The 20,369-nt window shown below is 37.3% G+C and overlaps 1 protein-coding gene across 1 annotated transcript in view; it reads left to right on the forward strand.

The window, feature by feature from the left end:
• Nucleotides 1-20,369, forward strand: part of Shprh (SNF2 histone linker PHD RING helicase, E3 ubiquitin protein ligase) — an 81,022-nt gene that overhangs the window by 38,968 nt on the left and 21,685 nt on the right. The window contains exons 18-25 of the mRNA XM_005389229.2: nt 2,721-2,863; nt 5,702-5,875; nt 6,148-6,210; nt 7,195-7,420; nt 8,922-9,065; nt 10,104-10,205; nt 13,311-13,382; nt 16,424-16,612. Coding sequence (XP_005389286.1) covers nt 2,721-2,863; nt 5,702-5,875; nt 6,148-6,210; nt 7,195-7,420; nt 8,922-9,065; nt 10,104-10,205; nt 13,311-13,382; nt 16,424-16,612 — 1,113 coding nt within the window. The remainder of the gene's footprint in view (nt 1-2,720; nt 2,864-5,701; nt 5,876-6,147; nt 6,211-7,194; nt 7,421-8,921; nt 9,066-10,103; nt 10,206-13,310; nt 13,383-16,423; nt 16,613-20,369) is intronic.

Consider the following 20,369-nt stretch of genomic DNA (forward strand, 5'->3'; position numbering starts at 1 on the left):
GATACATCCTTCTAGGTCCCCCTTCAGTGAACTGCTTAGAACCAGGCTCCACATCCTAACAGTAAGCTGGGTGCAGCACCTGTAATCCCTTCATCTTCCAAAAGCCCCACCTCTGAGGAACATGAGGCTCTTGGGGGACATTCTCAGTCTAAATCATACATCCCAACCCTGGCCCCCAAAGATTTCTGTGCATCCCATATGCAAAATGCTTTTAGTTCATCTAGAAGAGTCACCAAAGTCTTAACAGTTTCAACAGTGCTGAAAAGTCCAAGTCTGAAGTCTCAGAGATTCAGAGCAAACCCTTAGCTGTGGGCCTGTTTAAAAAAAAAAAAATTAATGAGTTAAATGTTGCTACCAACATACAATGGCAAAGGGTGAATGTTTTCATTCTAAAAGAGAAAATCAGAAACCAGCGGGACCAAAGCAGGTGGGGACAAACATTAAATCCCATGGTTCCATGTTCAGTATCTGGGGCAAAGAAGCGAGTTCCAAACAGCATGGACAACCTGACCTCTATGGCACTGCCTGTGGTTGTAACCTTTATGCTTCCTCTCTTGAGCTGACTTTGCTTACCACTTGCAGCCTCCTTAGACATTCTGCATTCCTAGCTTCTCCCGCTTCCATTCTCATAGCTTCCCATGCTGCCTCTCACAGACACCCTGTATAGCATGTATAGCATCCCAGGCTTTCTTCTAAAGTCTGGATGGAAGCTTCCTTAACCCCACAACTCTTGCATTTTGCATGCCTGTAAAATCATCACCAACTGGATGATGCCAAGGTCTATGACCACCTCAGGAAGTACCTGGCTGCCTGACTACCTGGATGGCTGGACTCTGGAAAACATTTCTACCTTTAGCCTAGGAAGAGCAGACTGCTGTAGGGCTCACTTTTCAAAACAGTCTTTCACTTTTGCAGAGCAAAGGGCAGGGTCTTTCAGTTTCTCAGGTGCCCTCAACACATTTTTCCTATTGTCCTGACTAAAAATACGTGGCTTCTTTTTCACTTTTCAGCAACCTCATTCTCAGTAAAAATGTTGTACACCTCAGTTTCACTGAACCTTCCTTTCTTGTGAAACGCAAAACTTTTTGTTCAGTTTCTCACTGCAAATCTCACTAAAAATAGGAAGCAGTAAAGCTAGAGTCTGAACATTGGACTGTCTTGAAATTTCCTCCACCATATTAATTAGTCCACTACCCTTAATCTCAGTCTCTCACAAAGTCATAGTGCATGAGCAAAATGTAGACATTGTCTACCAGGACATAACACACGTGGCCCAGGGTCCAACTGCAATGGAATCCTTGTTTCTGACAGGAACTTCTGGAGCCCGAATTTTACTGTCAGCATTTTTATCAGCATTCTCTTCTAGCCTCTGACCAGAATCTTCCATCAAGCTCAGCTTAACAGCATTCTATAGGGCTTTTTTAGCCTACGTCTCCAAACCTTTCCAAACGCTTTCTGTAAATCAAAGGTTTATAAAGCACATGCTCGTGTAACAGTCACAATATCCCAGTTTCAGTACCAAAATCTGCCTTAGCTACTTTTTCATTACTGGGAGGTATTATCTGACATCACAACCTAAAGAAAACAAGGTATATTTTAGTTTGTGGTTACAGTGAATGGTTGGCTGGATCTGAGGCAGAACAGCATGGAGAAAAGGTGCTCATGTCATGGTAGCCAGGAAGCAGAGAAAGAAGGGAGGAGGCAGAGAGGGAGATAAACCCTTCCTGGCCAGCCCTAGTGACCACCTCCAAACAGGCCCACCTCCTAGTGGCAAGTCAGCTGTAGTGCCCGCATGATTCAGTTACCTTCCAGAAGCTCTACCACTGGGCACATGAGGCTCTTGGGGGACATTCTCAACCTAAATCATAACGAGAAGAAACTTGAACTTTCTGATTTACCTTGGAATTCTTAGCACACAATACATTCCCTGCAATTTGAGTTTATTTATGGTTACATTATTTTTCATCGAATGAATAGAAGCATAGATTCAAGGTTTTCATTTCTTTAAGCTATAGTGGATGTCTTTTTATCTTTGGTTTATAACCACTTATCTTTTGGAAAAAATAGACTTGAATAACCTCCTTTTAGGTACACATATTTTCAAAATATTTTAGGATACTAAAACATTAGAACTAAAAATAATATTCTTCTTACAGACCATGTGCCATTTATCTTTCTCAGGATTGTCCTTTATGATATTGGAAGCAAAGTCTAAGGAGCAGTTTACACAAATATACTCTTTTAAAGTCTTAAGTCAATGATTCCACATGCTTCTAGTTCATTAATTAATTGTTATTTAGCCGTGTAATTTTGTTAGTTACTGTATACTGTTTATTCAGTAGACTCTAATTCATTTAACCAAAAATTGGAAGGAAGGCTTTCCTTTTTACGCCAAGGAGCTCTGTCATTTTTTCACATAGACAGTGAGCACTGAAGTTTTATTTTGATTGTTCCACAATTTGATTATATGTATGCATTACAGTAAATTTCATTTATCCAAGTTAGTCAAGAAACAGTTTTTTTCTTTAATTATGTATGCAAAAGAAATAGTCATGCACTATGTATAGGTTATGTATATTTGTCTCCTGTCTGTTACAGGTCCTTTGAGAGTAGCATTTATTGTTTATTTTGAATTTTTATCACCATCCTTCCCAGTGATGGAAACATAGTGAATACTAAAGAAAAAATTTTTAATTGATCACCTATTTTATTCTTCACAGATTCATTCTAATTCTCCTTGGTGGCTGAATGTAATCCATGGAGCAATAGAATTTTCTAAGGATGAGGAACTTGTTCAGCGCGTACGAAATGAAATAACCAGCAATTACAAGCAACAGACGGACAAGCTTTCTATGTCAGAGAAGTAAGAAAATAATACAGTGAAATAGCTGAGTAATCACCCCAGATATTTAGATCATTTGGTGTCAGGAGGTACAGTTAAATATTGGAATATGTAATGGTTATGAATTTTATATTTGTAAAGAGTACATTTCAAACAAAAATATTAGATGTAAGTCTAGAAGGAATATCCTTGTTTCCATGTACTGTATTAGCCATTTTAAAATGTCTCTTTTTAGAGCCTTTTAAAATCTTTGTAAAGTATTTTCTTTAATGGATATACCCGAAGCCAACTTCAAGCACAGACTGAAGTGGACTTTGACCTTGATGAAAGGCATCGTGCTCCCCATGTGTGATTCATTCTCCAGGAGCTAAGCATCGAGAGCCCCAAAGGCCCAGCTCTTAAATCAGAGTTACTACTCTCGCCTCGTATCTCCTTACCAACACTTACCATTCTTCAGGGTCTTCAGAGATAAGTTGGCTGTTGCTCTTGAAGTGTAAATGGTGAATAATTCTTCCCAAAGGACACATTCACTCCGTATCAAAAGTGCCCTAAGTGGTTTAACCTACAGAAACGTCTGCTTAGTATGAGAAATTAAGCGTTGTATCAGAACACTTAATGGTGTATAGCATATAAAGCATGCTACTAATACATAAATATGGCTCTTTCTACCATAAATATGGTACCACTACGTAAGTAGAAAATAACGAAACATGAGTCAGATTGTGTAAGGGTGAACATTTCTCTATAGGTAAGTAAAGTTTCTTATGTTACTGTATATTCAGATATCACTTTGAACTACTGTTTATACTTTTGCTTGAAATTGATGTCTTGAGGGGCCAGGGATATAGCTCAGTGGCACAGAGCCTGCCTGGCAAGTGCATGGTCCTGAGTTCGATTCCCAGGTTCCCCGCCGCCCCCCACAAAGTGATGTCTCGAAAGCTAAGTTATTCACGTTTGCCATTCGGTCTGGCACACCTCTCTGTCACTATCTGTCTAAGCCATGTGGCTTAGAGATGATGAGTACAGGGCTTCCCTGGTCAGACTGCAGGGCTCACAGCTCCACCTGTGGACTCCGACCTTGGAAAGGTTACTGAAGCGCTGAGACTTGGCTTCTTCATCTGCAAAACCTTGCAGCACTGACATAAGAATTAAGTAAATCAGTACTGATAAAGCGCTCACTTAGAATAGTGTCCACCATGTAGGATGGTGCATAAGGGTTGCCCGTCATTGTTAGTATTTATTTCTTTCATCTAAAGACCCTAGAAAAGAGAATATTGCCAAAACCAGGTAAATAATAAATAATACTGTTGACCCTCATTCACATGGCCCAGATTTGAGTGAGTGGAGAGAAATTTTCCAAAACTGCTTCTTCCTGTTGCTTCAAAGGTTATTTTTTGAAAATAATCTAAATTTCTAATACATTAGAAATAAAAACCTCGTTTTCTTTTTGTGAATATTGATGCTTTACCTAACTTTATTCAAGTTTCTATACAGTTCTTTAGAAATCATTTAGCAGCTATTCTCTGCCTGTTATGTTTTTAAAGAAAGGGATATGAATAATCCTTACCTTCTAAAGCTCATACAAAAGGCACAACCCATGAACATTTTGAGAAATAAGAGTATATACAGAAAGTACATATAACAATGAAGTAAAGAGAGTGTTTTCCATGAACTCCGTGGAGAAAAAGGAACGAATTGGTTCTGAGGGATATTGACAAAATCTTCAGGAACGAATATAGGCTTTTTTGCAAGAAAGAAATACAGGCATTTTTGAGCAATTCATAGATGTCATTTCCAAAAGGAGAAATGTACATTCTTCAAAAGCGAACAGGGCCGGGCATGTGGCTCAGTGGCATGGCGAGGTTCTGAGTGCAGTTCCTGGTTCAAAAAAAAACAAAACACATCACCTTTATATTTTCCAGTTTTTAATTTCTTACTAGTCTAGGCTTTTTTTCTTCTCAAAAACCCATACACATGCACACCTAAATTTTCTTCGCAGCCTTTTCCATCCACTATTGATCAGAATGGCAATTTTTAAAAAGTAATCTGTTTGAGTTTACCTTGTAAGTTTGCCACGTGATAATTTTTGTAATAACTTTGTAACCCTAAATACCTTAATTTCTTAATCTTCGTCCATAATATGAGCACAAGAATAACTCATGAACACCTTAGACATATTGGCAAAGTACCTGCTATACAGTAAATGCTTAATGAAAAATTTGAGCCAGGTGTGATGGCTACTTGCATACCTGCAATCTCAGCCCTCTGGGAGGCTGAGGCAGGAGATTCACAAATTGGAGCATTACCTGGACAACTTAGTGACTTAGGAAGACCCTGTCTCTAAATAAAAAATTAAAAACCGATTGGAAATGTAACTCACTCTGAAGGCCATGGATTCAGCCCCAGTACTGAAAAAAATCAAAAACAAACCTTAATTAAAAACTAATGATACTTTTTTCCTTGTAGTGATGACTATGACTTTTGGCTGTTTGACTATTTTCTTCTTCTAATTTTCTGTCTTTATTTCCTGGTAGTCACATTTTTGTATAAAGCAGGAATGTCAGGAGGGACATCTGTAGACATTCACCTTTAAAAAAGAATATAGCAATCCTGATCTTTTAAAGACAATTGAGACAGAGACATATTTTGCACACTTTTTCAGATGCTGTTGTATAATAGACAACCCAGTGTTGTTAAGGTGCACTTAAACACACTCCTGAGAACTTCCCTAAACGTGGTTGCGAAAACATAGCACACTGTTTCCGTAGCACTTTACTTGGCAGCCACCTTCTGAATTTGAGGAAATTGACCTATTAATCTTTTCTTTATGTTGTGTGTGGTGCTGGTCATGGGAATCAGGTTCCACGACTGCAGAGGTCTTCAGTTCTTACTTACAACACAAATGGATGAGCTACATAAATTCCAGAAGCTGGTAAGAGAAGCTGTCAAAAACCTGGAGAAACCTCCATCTCGTAATGTTATTGAATCGGCAACAATCTGCCACCTCCGACCAGCGAGACTGCCTCTCAACTGGTAGGTTGAAGAAATCATACAGCAAAATATTACCATCCCATTAAGCTAGATTGTATCTGAGAAAAGAAATAATGGCTTATAAATTAGTTTTCCATTTTAATTCAGACCACTAGAAAAACGTATATTATTAATAATAAAGCAACTCAAGGACTATATACTAAAAACCAGGTAATGTTTTTTCTAAAATGGATACCTCTTTAAATATAAAATACACCCTTTCAGAAACTGATTGCTTTGTGTGTTTGTAAATATTCTCTGATAATCTCTTTCAGCTGTGTCTTCTGTAAAGCTGATGAATTGTTCACAGAGTACGAGTCAAAGCTGTTTTTTAATACGTAAGTTCTCTTTTTGATTATTACCCATCAGGAAAACGAAACATTTTATGAGAGTTGGTATTTGATTATAAGACTATATTTTCCACTCTAGCCTTTATTATATTTTTTCTTTTATTAAATCAGTTCAGTAAACTTTTACCACTTGGTCATTTAACTTGGTCAGCTTTACTTATGCAGAAGTTTCCCCTAAGTGCTTACGTCATGTAGGAATGTATAACTAACTGAGGGCCATTTAATAAGAGTGGTAAAATTCTAGAGTCCTGATATAAACTCAAATCCTTGCCTGCTTTTTCAAACAAGTTGCTTTTCTAACCTCAGCGTCCTAATTTATGAAATACTCTTTTCTCATTGAGTTTTTTAAATGTTAAATAAGAAACTACAATAAAATACTTGGTAAAGTCCTTAGTAGCAAGTGCTATAAAATAATTTTAATACCCTTTCTTAGAAGAGTCTTCATCCTTGCATGGGGATTAAACTAGTGAGTGCATATGGTTGGGGCGTTAGCAAAATTATCTCTACTTAGCAAACATGGAAATTAAGGAAAGGCTAAGTGCTATCTCCCTTCCCTCAAAAAGAAAAAGTTAACATTGTACTTTTAGATCATAGTATGGTTCTCTTCTTTTTTTCTTGTGTTTTTCTTTTAGATCATAGTATGGTTCTCTTCTTTTTTCTTGAGTTTTGGGGCATGGTTGGGGATATGGTGGTTTACATTTTAATTCTCAAAGTGAGATTTATAGTCAAATTGAGAGATATTTTGGTTATCCCAGATTACTGTCAAGAAACACTGAACAAATTATGGTGCTTCCAGCGTTTTTAGAGTTGTTATTTTCCCAAGATATGCAAGCATAATCTTCTAGATGGGACACTGAAAGTTGTTGAAGTTACTGACCTTGCTTCCTTATTTATTCTGCCAGTATCACTCATTTATAGTACTTGCTATCCGTTGACAGTCATTACTGTTGATTTGCTCTGGTATGTTTGCAGAGTCAAAGGCCAGACTGCAATATTTGAGGAGATGATAGAAGATGAAGAAGGTCTGGTAGATGATCGAGTGCCTACCACCACCCGGGGGTTGTGGGCAGTAAGTGAGACAGAACGATCCATGAAAGCAATACTATCATTTGCAAGATCGCATAGATTCGATGCCGCATTCATAGATGAAGGGAGTGCTTCAATGGAACTTTTTGAAGCATGGAAGAAGGAATATAAGGTACAGTATTGTAGAACATCCCATGTTAAAAACTCTTCTCCTTTACATTCATTTTTAGTTGCTACTTTCCTTTTTCTCTCTTTAGTTTTTAAAAATCTGCTTTTAGAAATTTGAAGTCTCATAATTACTTTCCCTAAATATTGTTATTCTAATAAAGGATAATAAATGGAATAATATTTAAATTCCATCTATTGAGTTACTAAAAGCAAATCTTTCTTAAACTAAAACTTCTATGAATCCTTTTGTCTAGTTGTGAAAGTGTTTCATTCTGTTGTTTTCTTGATTTTACACTACTATTCTATGAAACTAGACTAGAATTTTGTCTGTTTTTGTTTTGCTTCTGCTCTGTGAATAACAACCAAACATTAATATCAACCTTGAAGATTGCAGAAAATAAATATTTCTCAAGCTACAAGGCTGGAAACCATTCCAGTGATTAGAACACAAATTGACCTTTTATGTTAAACTATAATAATTCCATTGCATTTAGGCTCTGTACTAGAGATTATAGTACTTATTAATTTTGAATTATTCTTTGAATAATTATTCAATTCTTTGACTCTAAAGTTCTTGCTTTATAAAACTAGATAAATTTTTATTCAGAATGAAAATAAATGTTGTCTTATATACCAGGACATACATTGAATAAACTGGGGAAAGACATTTTTGTAGTGTCAAAATCATCAGTTCATATTTTTGCTTGTATATTGCTATTATAAATTCAAAGCACACACAAGGTCCCAAGTTCAATTCCTGGTACCAAAAAAACAAATTCAAAGCACATTAACACAGTTAATTACACTGAGCTGTCGAAGAAGACAGTATTATACACAGTGTCCACTGACCCTTATATTCTTCATTTGGGCACATTGTGACTACATCCCGTGTGTCCAAAGGAGAGTTTATCATGTGTTCTCCTTTATCTTTGTACATTTTGTTTCATAATTCTGCAAACTAAACTCTTTCATAGAAAAACAAACAAATGAGCTATTGCTATATATGACCTCAAAATATATTAGTGAAAAAAGCATGTCAGAACATGTATACTAATGTAATTTTAGAAATGTGTATATGACCAATTTATTAAGGATACATGTTATAGTATTAATGTTTGAAAAATGTGGAATGATAAATTATGAATAATGGCTATTCCATTATCTGGCAGGAAATTATATTGAAGGAAATATATATGAGGAAAAATGGTGATACAGTTAAGGCTTTCCAAGGAGTTTGTTTTATTCTCTCAAATTAGATGGTATTCAGTTGTATATTTTAATATTCTCTTGTCATACATATTATTGTGAATATGTGGAGTATGTTATAATAAAATATTTTTGAAAAATAAAGGAGAGGTTCCATCAATCTAGTGAAGATCTTTGATCTTATCAAGAAAGCTTATGAGTGTTCTGTTCCCAAGAATCTGAAGAGGCAGTATCCTGTGCAGATTGTTCATTCCCACTTCATCATGTGTTTCTGAGACACATCTTTTGTCTTCCTTTAGTTGCTTCATGAGTATTGGATGACCTTGAGGAATCGTGTATCTGCTGTCGATGAACTTGCAATGGCGACAGAACGACTAAGAGTGCGGCATCCTAAGGAACCAAAGCCAAACCCACCCGTTCATCATATCATTGAACCACATGAGGTAAACTGGAAGGAAATGACAGGATAGGGCCCAGCAAATTGGTATCATGAAAAAAAGAACGACCCACAGAAGAGAGAGAGTCAGGGCAGTGTTCTCTTCTATTAAGTATGTGCTTAATATCTGCTAACAGGTCGAGCCATCGAAAATTGGCTTTATAGGTCAAAACTGGTCAAAGATGAACAAGTTCATATGTAACTCATGTTTAGTATCCACTATTTTGATAGATTTTATTTCTCTGCAAGTTGTGCATTCATCTCTTTTTTTGCATCTTTTATCAAATCTTCTAGATATTCTTGGTCATTTTTTAGACATATTTTATATTGCCTCAGCTTTATCAGGACTGGAAAAATTTTCCTCAAGAATAAATAAAAATTTTTCTTTTGCAATGATTTTCTCTTGCTATTATAAATATTTGCAATTTGGTTTCTAATGAATCCTCTTCGTACTACAGGATTATACTAGTCTTTTCTATTCCACATTAAAATACTATTTTATAATTTATTTTTATCCCATATGTGTTTAATGCTTTAAATCATTTTTTTCTATAAAGGTTGGAGACTAACTTAGAAAACCTTTAAAATAGTCATATGCTCTCAGTTAGACATGAATTCTTAGGAAGTTTTTTTAAAAGCAGATTCCACGTTTGATTCTTAAAACTGAAGGGAAAAAGGTAATTGCTGTTGCTTGAATTCTCCTTTCTGCTGTATTCTGCTTTGGCATAAGAGAAGGAAAGGCAGGGACATTCTTCTGAAAAAATCACTTTGGTCAAAGCAGCATGTCCTGTATTTTTTCTTCATCCCATGGATATAATACTGAGAAATGGTAAATAAATAGAATTTGAGTTGATTTTTAGCTAACTTTAGGTATATAGAATGCTTCCTTTTGAAAGAACCCTACACTAAATTTTATCATGTGTAAAGCAGTCTTTTTCCAATGTACTATTAAATACTCACTTTGTAAGTTTGAGGTTTAATATGTAAATAAATTTTCAGCCACCTCTCTGATTTGTAATAAAGGCTATTTGTTACTTGTTTTTAGGTGGAACAAAATCGTATAAAACTACTAAATGATAAAGCTGTTGCTGCATCACAGCTTCAGAAGAAACTTGGGCAACTTCTTTACTTAACTAATTTGGAAAAGGTACTGTTTTTAAAGATGCTGCTTTTCTAGTATTGTATTTTCATAATATTACCATACTAATGACTTCTTCCATTTAAAATACTATTCCTGTATTTAAAAGTACAGGTTTTTTAAAAATCTGTCTTTTATTTGTTTGTATTATGAGTCAGAAAACTAGCTTTGTTTAAAATAGCTTCACAAATCACAAAAGAAGATTATATATATAGAAATTGTAATTTACACAGATGATGTAAAAACACACACACTACATAGTAAACAGCATAAACTGACCATAGTTCAAAGCCTAGAATAGAAGTAATCCAGCCTGCATCTGGGTGAAAATTGCATTATATCACATATACATATATATTCATGCATATATAATACATATTTTTCAGTTTGCTTTTTGGGACTTCGAAATCTCTCAAAGCTGATAAATCAGAAGGCATGGTAATAAAGAGTAAAGGTCAATAACTTAATGTAATTCACCATACTTTTTCTGTTTTGTAATCAAAATAGTGTATAAGATGTTGATGATTTGATAGGTTGTTGATTAATTCAAGAATTGATAGACTGTTAGTTGACAGAGCAGCTTATCAGAACTGGTCATTACACAGAGGTATTTTCTTTTAGTATTGTTACAGTAGCATAGCATCTTTGAAATTCTCAAAGAAAACCTGCCAACCTAGATTTCTGCACTTAGAGGAAATAGCCTGACAAAAAACATAAATTGAAATGTTTTCAGATAAACTGAAAGAATTCATCCCCAGTAGACTCACAGTACAACAAATTTTGAAGGAAGTTCTTTGAACTGAAGAAAATTATTCTAGATTGAAGGATAGAACTATAGGAAGGAATGAAGAAAAAAGTAAAGCTTAAATTTGTAGGTAAACGTAAAAGACTGTTGACTATTTAAAAGAACCATTCTGTTGTGCAGAATACACGCATATGTGAAGTAAAATGTATGATAATACCACAAGAAAAGGTGGTAAGCCAATTTAAACTATTAGAAGATTCTTTTATTCTTTAAAGAAATAGCCAGGAATTAGGTAAGGATGTCAGACTTTGAGCACTTTGAGTAAACATGGCCTAAGTGCCACAGATAGCTACACCCAACAAATGTAGAATGTACCTTTTTTTTCAGTGTACATGGAACATTTACCAAAATCAAATTATAATGATTCAAAAATTAACTTAAAATTTTAAAAGGATCAGTATTATGTAAAGATACATTTTCTTACTAAAGAGAAATTTAGTTAGAAATCAGTAGCTAAAGATAGTTAAGACCCAAAATTGGAAATTAGGAACACATTTCTAAGTAACCCATGTCTCAAAGAAGTTGCATGAAAATATTCTGAACTGAGTCAAAGTAAAACACCTGACTATATATAAGATATGATTATAGGGAAATATCTGACCATTTTAATTGACATATGAAAGGGAAATTTACGTCTTTTAAATCAGGGATCTGCAGACGCCACACATAGGACCCCTCTAGCCTACCACTTTCTTTAGTGAAGTATTGTGTTGGAACATAGCCATGCTCATTGTTTTCCTGTTGCTTATGGCTGCATTTTACTCTACAAACACAGAACTGAGCAGTTGATACACAGACCATATGGCCCACAAAGCCAAAAAGATTTGCAGTCTGGCCCCTCACAGAAAGAGCACCGATCCTTTCTTTACATCAGAGGGGCTGGGGATTTAGCTCAGCGCCTGCCTGGCAAGCACAAGGTTATGAGTTCGATTTCCGGTACCGGAGAAAAACCAAAAAAAGAAAAAAAGAAAAAGAAAATAAATACATCAAAAAATAAGAGATGCTGTGAGGTATCGTAGATTGTCTACAAACTTCTGTAGTAATGTCCCTGTGTGTATACCTGCTTTTAAGCCATCCATATCCATACTGAGTCTGGGCTTGCTCAGATGACTACTTCTGACCTTATAACACAGTACAGACCTAGAAAGTCTGTATACAGCAGGGTTCTGCCACTATTATTGCTCTCTGAACTCTGAAAATAAGCGAGAAAGATGAGATTAACTTTTTGGAAAGCTGAGCCTGCAGTTCACCCACTGTGTTTTTAAGGGATTTGTTATGCTATCTGAGACACAGATCAAAAGTTAACAGGCAAAATTAGTTCAACTTTTTAAAATGCCTGTATACTTCCATTTTAGTTAATGAAGTTTTGGGCTCCTGAGAGGGGCTGAATCTATATACAGTTTTAAACAGCTTTCTTTTGTTTCCTTACTCATAAGCCAAAGAATAATTTTATAAATGTTTAACTTTAGGGGCTGGGGATTTAGCTCAGCGGCAAAGCGCCTGCCTGGCAAGCGCAAGGTCGTGAGTTCGGTTCCCGGTACCGGAGAAAAACCAAAAAAAAAAAAAAAAAAAAATGTTTAACTTTAGTTAATGAAACCACAGAAACGGTAGTGGTCTACCTAATGTACTTTCTTTTGTTTTCTTCAGTTTTAAAATTTGTTTGGTAACTTTTGAAAGCTCTTCCAGTTTTTGTAATAATTTTAATGAGATTTTCAGAAGCCATTATGTTTTGATATAATTTCCAGACATAAAACTCAAATCAATAATATTTCTGTTTTCCAGCTATTTGCCTTTCTAGTTTTTGCCTAGCGAGATTAGAAAATGGGTGCTAAGAGGCAGCCGTTATTAGTAACAGGCAGTGTTATGTAACTGTGTTGTCTGCTCCTCCTCTGATCTGTGTCAAGTAGGCAGACATTAGAAGTGCGTATTTTCTTGGAGGTTTAAGGAGCCTTTATTTCAAGATTATAAATTAATCTATATTTCTTAATAACAAAATCTAACCTAAAAATAAAATTTTGAAAATTTAGCATGTTACAGTTTGCTTTTAATTTTGCAATAAATTACAATTACTGGTAATATAACAAACTGTAATAAAAATTGTTACAATTTTACTTTTTATGACTTTAATAAGTGTTATGTGTGTAACTCAAGAATAGTGATATTATGTAATAGATAAAATATTTATCTCAAGAACTAAATTATTTAAATTGCAATTACCAACATTCACTTTTGTGAAGTGCAAAATATGTATCAGATTGCAAAGGTAAACATGTAACTAGCATGTTTTTGGATTGTCCTTTTCTGCGTAGTCTCAAGACAAAACCTCAGGAGGTGTTAATCCAGAACCTTGTCCAATCTGTGCTCGACAGCTGGGGAAACAGGTAAAATTATAACTTATTTACTTACAGTCTTCGGAGGCTTCTGCATACAGTCTCTCTCTCCTTTTTTCCTTCTTTCCCTTCTCTTCCCCCTTTCTTCATCACAACTCTGTAGGAATAACAAGTGTCTCCTCCCATGTTCAAGTTAGGGCTAGAATTTAGGTGACATGCTTAAGGCTATATATGAACATTCTTAAGGCTATATATATAAGGCTGTGTTTGAACAATCTTTATCCTACTTGATAAGTTGAAAAAAAGATTTTATTCTGAGTGTGGTGGCATACACCTGTAATCCCAGCACTTGAGAGGCTGAGAGGAGGATCACTGTGAGTTCAAGGCCAACCTGGGCTACATAGTGAGTTCAAGACGAGCCTGAACTATATAGGGAGACCCTGTCTCAATAAAACCAAAAATATATGTATATGTATTTCACGTATTACTTAGGAAATACTGAGTGAACCTGTGTTTTTCATGAAAGATTTTTAGTTTTGATATTTCCAAGCATAAGGTTATTTCTATGTAATTTAATTTTTGTGAAGTTATTATATTATCTGGTAATTGTACAGAAATATAATACAGATGGATTTACTTAAGAAGGTAATACAGCGGTATAGTCGTGTAGCTCCTAGCATTATTAATGTGTTATAATCCAGGCATTAAAGTAAAAATAATATTTCTCTTAGGGAAAGTTACCTGGAATTTTTAGAATACCATTTTAGTAAATAAGTGTATTTCTTTGTTATTTTTAACTTACAAATGTTTATAAATGTGACAGCAGCATATTAGTTTGCTTTTGAACGGTTCATATCTCTACCCAGCCGATTCATTTCTGCTTTGTATGATAAATCAGTATGTTTATATATAATATCAGAATATCATTGCATTTCAACACTTGGAAAATAAGTTAAGCAAGTAAACATTATTTTAAGCAAGTATTATAAGCAAGTAATACTTGGCTGCTTTTTTTCTATAGAACTGAGAATGCAGAGTTAAATGTGTAAGCTCCATATTCTAAGCATCAGTAATCAAGAAGGAATCTTTCAGTTTCTAAGATTTATGGAGAAGGTGAATTCTCAAAGGATACTTCGAGTATAAGTTTTAAGAGGATAGATGTTACGTTGGAAAGTAAACAGCAGGAAGGTGTACAGACACTGGTGTTCTGGCGACCAAAGTCAGGATGCAAGTGCTGTTAGGACAAGAATGGAGGGGGCTGGGGGCAGCTCAGTGGTAGAGCTTGTGCCGGTATTTTTAAGGCCTGAGATTCAATCCCCTGTGCCACCAGAGTGTGGGGGTGCTCATCACAGTGTCTTTTTTATTTTTAGCTTTGATGAGATTTGTGCACTTGGGTTGTCTCTAATTTTTATTTCATTTCTTTGGGTTTTTTTTGAAACAGGGTCTTGCTGTGCAGTTCAGCTAGGCCTTGATTTTGTGTATGTATTTGTTTGTTTGTTTTGGTACTGCAAATCGAACTCAGAACTTTGCGCTTGTCAGGCAGGCACTGTGCCACTGAACTATCTCCCTGGCCTTATTTCATTTTTGTCTTAAACATTTAACTTACAGTTTGTAGAGTTCTTTTATATACATTGTTTGATTCAGTTGTACTATAATGTAGGTCTCCTGCACTTAGAACAGACTGGATTATAGCAATGATAATAAAACTGGGCTGTGTAAACTCCGCTCCTATCCACAGTCTCTAGGAACTCTAAACCTTTCCCCTTAGCTTCCCAGTTCTCTGCCTCCTCTTTAAATTAGGGCTGTTAAGTTAGGATGTATCAGAGGTAACTCAGGTGCCCATTGATGCTGCTGCAGGTGTTGCTGTTTGTTTCTGTTCGGGCAGTTTCACTGTACCCCTCTCTGAATGCTCTGGTGTGGGGTGGCTCTGATTTGCCCTCTGTTGTGAATGTGGGTAGACCTGTTGTGCTCCGTAGCTTGTCTGTTATGAGCTCCCCTGTCACAAAAATCCTCTCAAGTACAGGAAGTACCCTTAATCCCCAGTGGCCCTGGAGGTACATAGTGTCCAAACAGTGCCACTCTGAGTGAGGCAAAAGTGCTAGCGAAGCAGCTCAATTCTGTTCCAGCCTCAGCTCCTGAGGACTCTGGTGCAAAGCTTTGAGAACAGAGATGCAAGTAGAGGACAGTAGAGATGGTGTCAGCCAACCAAACCCCAAGTAACCCCTATTCCTTTTGAGTAACTGTAAGTAAAACCAGGCTTGTCTCCCTCACATTTTCTCACTGATTGAATTCTTTTCCAAGGCCCTGCTTAGGGCTCCTTCGCAGCGCCTTGGGTGGGCCCTGCTGCACACTTTCTTTCTATACAGGTCTCAGTCCTGGAAAAAACAAAGTTGGAAACCCGGGAACCTTGCACTCCTAACACTGTTCAGTTTTCATTGTTACAGTTTTTGCCAGGTGAAAAAAGGTTAAATAATTTCATAAAATTGCCATAGCTCTTGGAGTGACTGAATATAATGTTTGTCTACACCTTTGTTACCAAAGAGAGGCATATGCTTCACAGTATGCACCAGAATTTCGGAGATTATCATTTTTCTTTTCTCTTAATTGTACTAGGTATTTTTCAGAAATGTCTTTTTGACTTCTTAAATGTATCCAGAACCACTTTTTAAATAAATCAGATACTAGTTCATTTCATTTTATACGCAGATGCTTTAACATGGGAAAATATCAATCTACTTAGTAAGCTGAATAGGATATATTCTCTCAAATTTAATATTGTTCTCAGTTTTTCTGTTATAAGTGCCGTTAGAGTGCTGAAAGAATAATTTACCTTTTTTCTAAATCTTAAATGATAATACGAGCTTCTTACAAAATAACGATGACTGACTTGAGTGGCTAGAACTAAACACTATGAAAGCTTACTCTAGACTTAAAATGATTAATTTAAAAAACATTTATGTCTTCAAGACTATTAATGCCATGAAATGTCCAGGAAGTGAAATTGTGAGTCATTTCTTTTGTTATATTTATGGACTGGAAAGCATCTGTAGTGGTGTCTCACTGAGGCTTGTTCCCTGTGTTTTCTGTTTTAGTGGGCAGTACTGACCTGTGGGCACTGTTTCTGTAATGAGTGCATTGCTATCATTATCGAACAGTACAGTGTGGGGTCTCACAGAACCTCCATTAAATGTGCCATCTGCCGCCAGACCACGTCTCACAAAGAAATCTCCTATGTCTTCACCTCAGAGCAAGCAAACCAAGAGGAGGACATTCCCGTGAAGGTAAATTGGTCAAGAGCACACTGCAGCATAGCTATAGCAGTGTAATAGGAATCAGCATCTGACCAAGGAGAGCATTAAAATCAGAACAAAGTTGGCACAGTGAGTATGTAGAAACCACTGCTGTCCATTAAGAATGGAGGGGGCTGAAAGCTTCAGCATTACCACCTACTCCTTCACTGTGGGAAGACCACGACACTTATTCTAACAGGGTTAGCAATAGTCAGTGCCTACTATGGCAGAAAGAACTGCAGCTCCGTAGCAGCTGTACCAGTGATGGCGAGCCTTTTAGAGCTTTCAGTGATAACAGCTGACTGCAGCACATGTACTGTGGCTTCGCCATCACACATTTATACTGTTTCTCTCTTACAAATAGATAGAGTTCTGGCTTACTTAAAGAAAGCTTTCTTTTTGTTCTTTTCTTCAGCCTTCATTATCAGGTAAAAAAGTATGTACCCGACAAACTTGAAGGGAAAAATAGATTGGTTACTGACATTAACAAAGATTTCCACAAGAAAGACGTTATGTGCATTGAAACACTATGTACTGATATTTCAGGGCACAAGCAAAATTTCACTTTACTTTCCTAATTTTTTCCCATGCTCCTTCAGGATTTTCAAATAATTACTAATTTGAGAAACATACAGAATTGAGAATGGGACTTTTGCCTAAGGAGTACTTAAATGTTTAATGGAAATTCTTTCCTAGACATTTTTGTTCCTTGTTTTTCTCAAACATGCTTCTTAAATATTTCTAATCAAACTTGGACAAAGGGCCAATCAGTATGTAAATATAGTGGGGAATATGACTCAAGGAGTAGCTTGGAGGATGGTATGGCTCTTGTAGCAGTAGAATCTTCTTCATCAGTTCCTTCTGGGTTCCTTTTGGGTTCTGTGCGTTCTCTTTTCATGTATTTGTAGAGAATGTGTTCTGTGAGTAGAATTGACAGCAAGTTGAAATTTGCTATAGTGGTTACAGTGCCCCATCCCAGCAAAACTATAGTTGGATTAAAGAAGTTTTAATTGCTATTTTTTCCTACTCTCATTTAGTAAAACCTGAAAATATCAGGCACAGTGCTTTGTAGTATATAAACAGAACTCAGAAGTTGGAAAGACTTTTGTTCGTTCTCTCATTCCACTCATAACCACTGAACAAATACTGCGTGGCAGGCAGCGTGCCGGGCTGGACAGGTACAGCATCTACTCATGAATAACACCGCCCGGGGCACTGTCCCTGTGGTTTGTACAGTTCGGTAATACGGTATCTAAAGGAGTGATCTTGTGGAAAAGAAGTTCCCAGACACACACACACACACACACACACGCACGCACGCACGCATGCACACAGTATATGAAAAGATCCAAGATAAGAATGACTGAAATGGAGCTGAGTGGCTGAAGTGCAGAGAGCAGGTTTGGAACTCAGTGTGCAAGGCACAGGCAGGTTGGCGGTGTGAAAAGGCCACCTGAAAGTTGGAGAACTTTATCTTCACTGTGATCAGAAAGCTGTTAAAATGTTATAAGCAAGAAAGTACCGTGATTGAATTTAGATTTTGAAGATTCTTGCTGCAGTGTGGAGCACTGCACAGATGAATGAGCGATAGAAAGGAATAGTGTAGAAAACGTTTGGAGAGGTCAGTTTAGAAAGCCACGGCAGTCCACTTGGTGTCTTTGGTGACATGTTGGCAGCGGAGGTGGGGAGCAGAGGATATATTCAAAAGGTGTGTAAAGTTAAGGAGGAAATAGAATGTTGGCGGCAAAGGTGAAGATGGAAACTTCAGAGGTGATCTCTTAATTTGTGATGTGAAAATCAAGTGGATAATGGTGCGCTTACTGATAAGATTTGGAAGAGGAGTATATTTAAAACATACTATATTTGACATTTTTAATGTGGCATGGAAGATAGAAAATCCAGTCTGGCTAAATGATCTTTGAAGGCATGGCATCAAATGAGAAAGAAGGTAAGAAATAGAGAGTTAGCTGCAGGTAATTCCCACCGCCCTTAACTTTTTAAATAAAAAGGTTAGAAGACAACCTAAGAAGGAGTTAAAGACATGGGCAACCCAGGACGGCGTGCTGCCAGCCGAGGTCACAGGAACACCCTGCTTCCGTGCAGAGACAGCTACCAGCTGAGGATGGATCAGCTGCACGTAATACGGGCTTATGCGCTGGCCCAGGTCGTAGTGATGTCACAAGGAACTCTGCAAATGGGATGAATGTAGAAGACAAAAGTACACTGGAAGAGACTGAGGAGTGAACAGGAAGTGAGTAAGTGGAGACAAAAATCCCCAACTTCCGTAAACGTGGCTGTGGAGTAGAAAATCAAGAGTTGCAACCAGAGGCATACAGTACAAAAAGATGATATTTCTGTTACATTTTTTAAGAGATAAAAGACTGTTAAGCATGCTTAATCTCCATTTTTTAAAAAAAGCAGATAGCCTGAACTTGTAGGAGGGAAGGAGTAATCTGTAGCATTGTTTCCTGAGAAGGGAAGGAGAGTGTTGATGTATGGAGAGCAGGTAGAGGTCTCATTGAAGTCAGATAACAGCTGTGGCTTGAGCTGTTGAGCAAACAAGCTATTAGGATAGCCATCTAAAAGTGGGAGAACTTACAGATCTCAGAGAGGACAGCATTGAATGCTCTACATATGACTGCAGACAAAGGTAACCCCGCTGAGGTAAAGGGGAGAAGGTGCTAGAAGGTGAAGTGGTGAAGCGTCAGTGTTGGATGAGCTGTCCGGGTGTAAAATGCGTAATACACAGAACTGATGGAGAGGTAAAGGTTGTCAATTAGGCACCAAAGTTCTTCAGGGCATGAAAGTTAACTTTTTGTAAGTGATGGCAGAGATTAGAGTTAGAGGCTAACTGGGCTTCAGAAGGCTCGAGGGAATGGGAAACTTTTACAAAAACAAGAAGTACTGACCTGAAATATGCATCAGGAGCCAAAGAAAATAGTACCAGTACTCTAATGCAAGGGTATATGAGAATAAACATCCTCCATTCACAAGGGCTGCTTAAAAACAGTATGCTCAAAGGATAGCCAGGTTCTAATTAAAGTAAGAAGATAAAGAGCAGTATTCCCGCAAGGTTAAAAAAAAAATAAGTCCAGGTTTGTTGATCTTAAAACACAAGTGCCATAGGGCTGGAGGAAAAGAGGAAAGTGTGTTTGCCAGTAGAAACCCTGGCAGGATGGATAGGCGGAGGGAGCTGTGGAGCAGCGTAGAGTAACAGTATGGGCAAGGACAAGTGAGGAGAGGGTGACGGAAGGTTCATCTAGTCCTGTTCTCTGTCTGCATCCCCTGGATGAATGTGTGTTTATGAATCAGATGCCGAAGAACTGCGGAGTGAAGAGTTCGGCAGCCTCATGCGCAGTCTCCGACAGCTCTGAGGCCTCCAGTCCTACCCACCACTCCTCCCCAGGCTCCTCTCCACTTCCTTCCTGCTCCTTTCTCTCCCCTTCCCTTCCCTTTCCTTCCCCGAAAGGTAGTCTTTCTTAGTTGTTTTTGGCTTTTATTCTGTCTCATTTTCTGGCCACAGGTGGCATTTGTGGCTACAAAGAGGGCGCTCAGTTAGAGGGTGAAATCATTCATCACAGCACAAGCGGCCAGCATGCGACAGAACTGCTGTGTCAGGCCCAGGCAGCGAGGCAGAGGGCGGAATAGCTCTAGCTACCAGTAAACAGTACAGCCTCTGCGCGACTGAGCCCCTGAGCCGCCGGCCCGACACCTGTTCCTTTGGTGGCAGCTTCTCTAGACATTTAGG

The sequence above is a fragment of the Chinchilla lanigera genome, unplaced genomic scaffold (genome assembly GCF_000276665.1).
Source record: "Chinchilla lanigera isolate Chin_1 unplaced genomic scaffold, ChiLan1.0 scaffold00035, whole genome shotgun sequence".
Taxonomy (NCBI): Eukaryota; Metazoa; Chordata; class Mammalia; order Rodentia; family Chinchillidae; genus Chinchilla; species Chinchilla lanigera.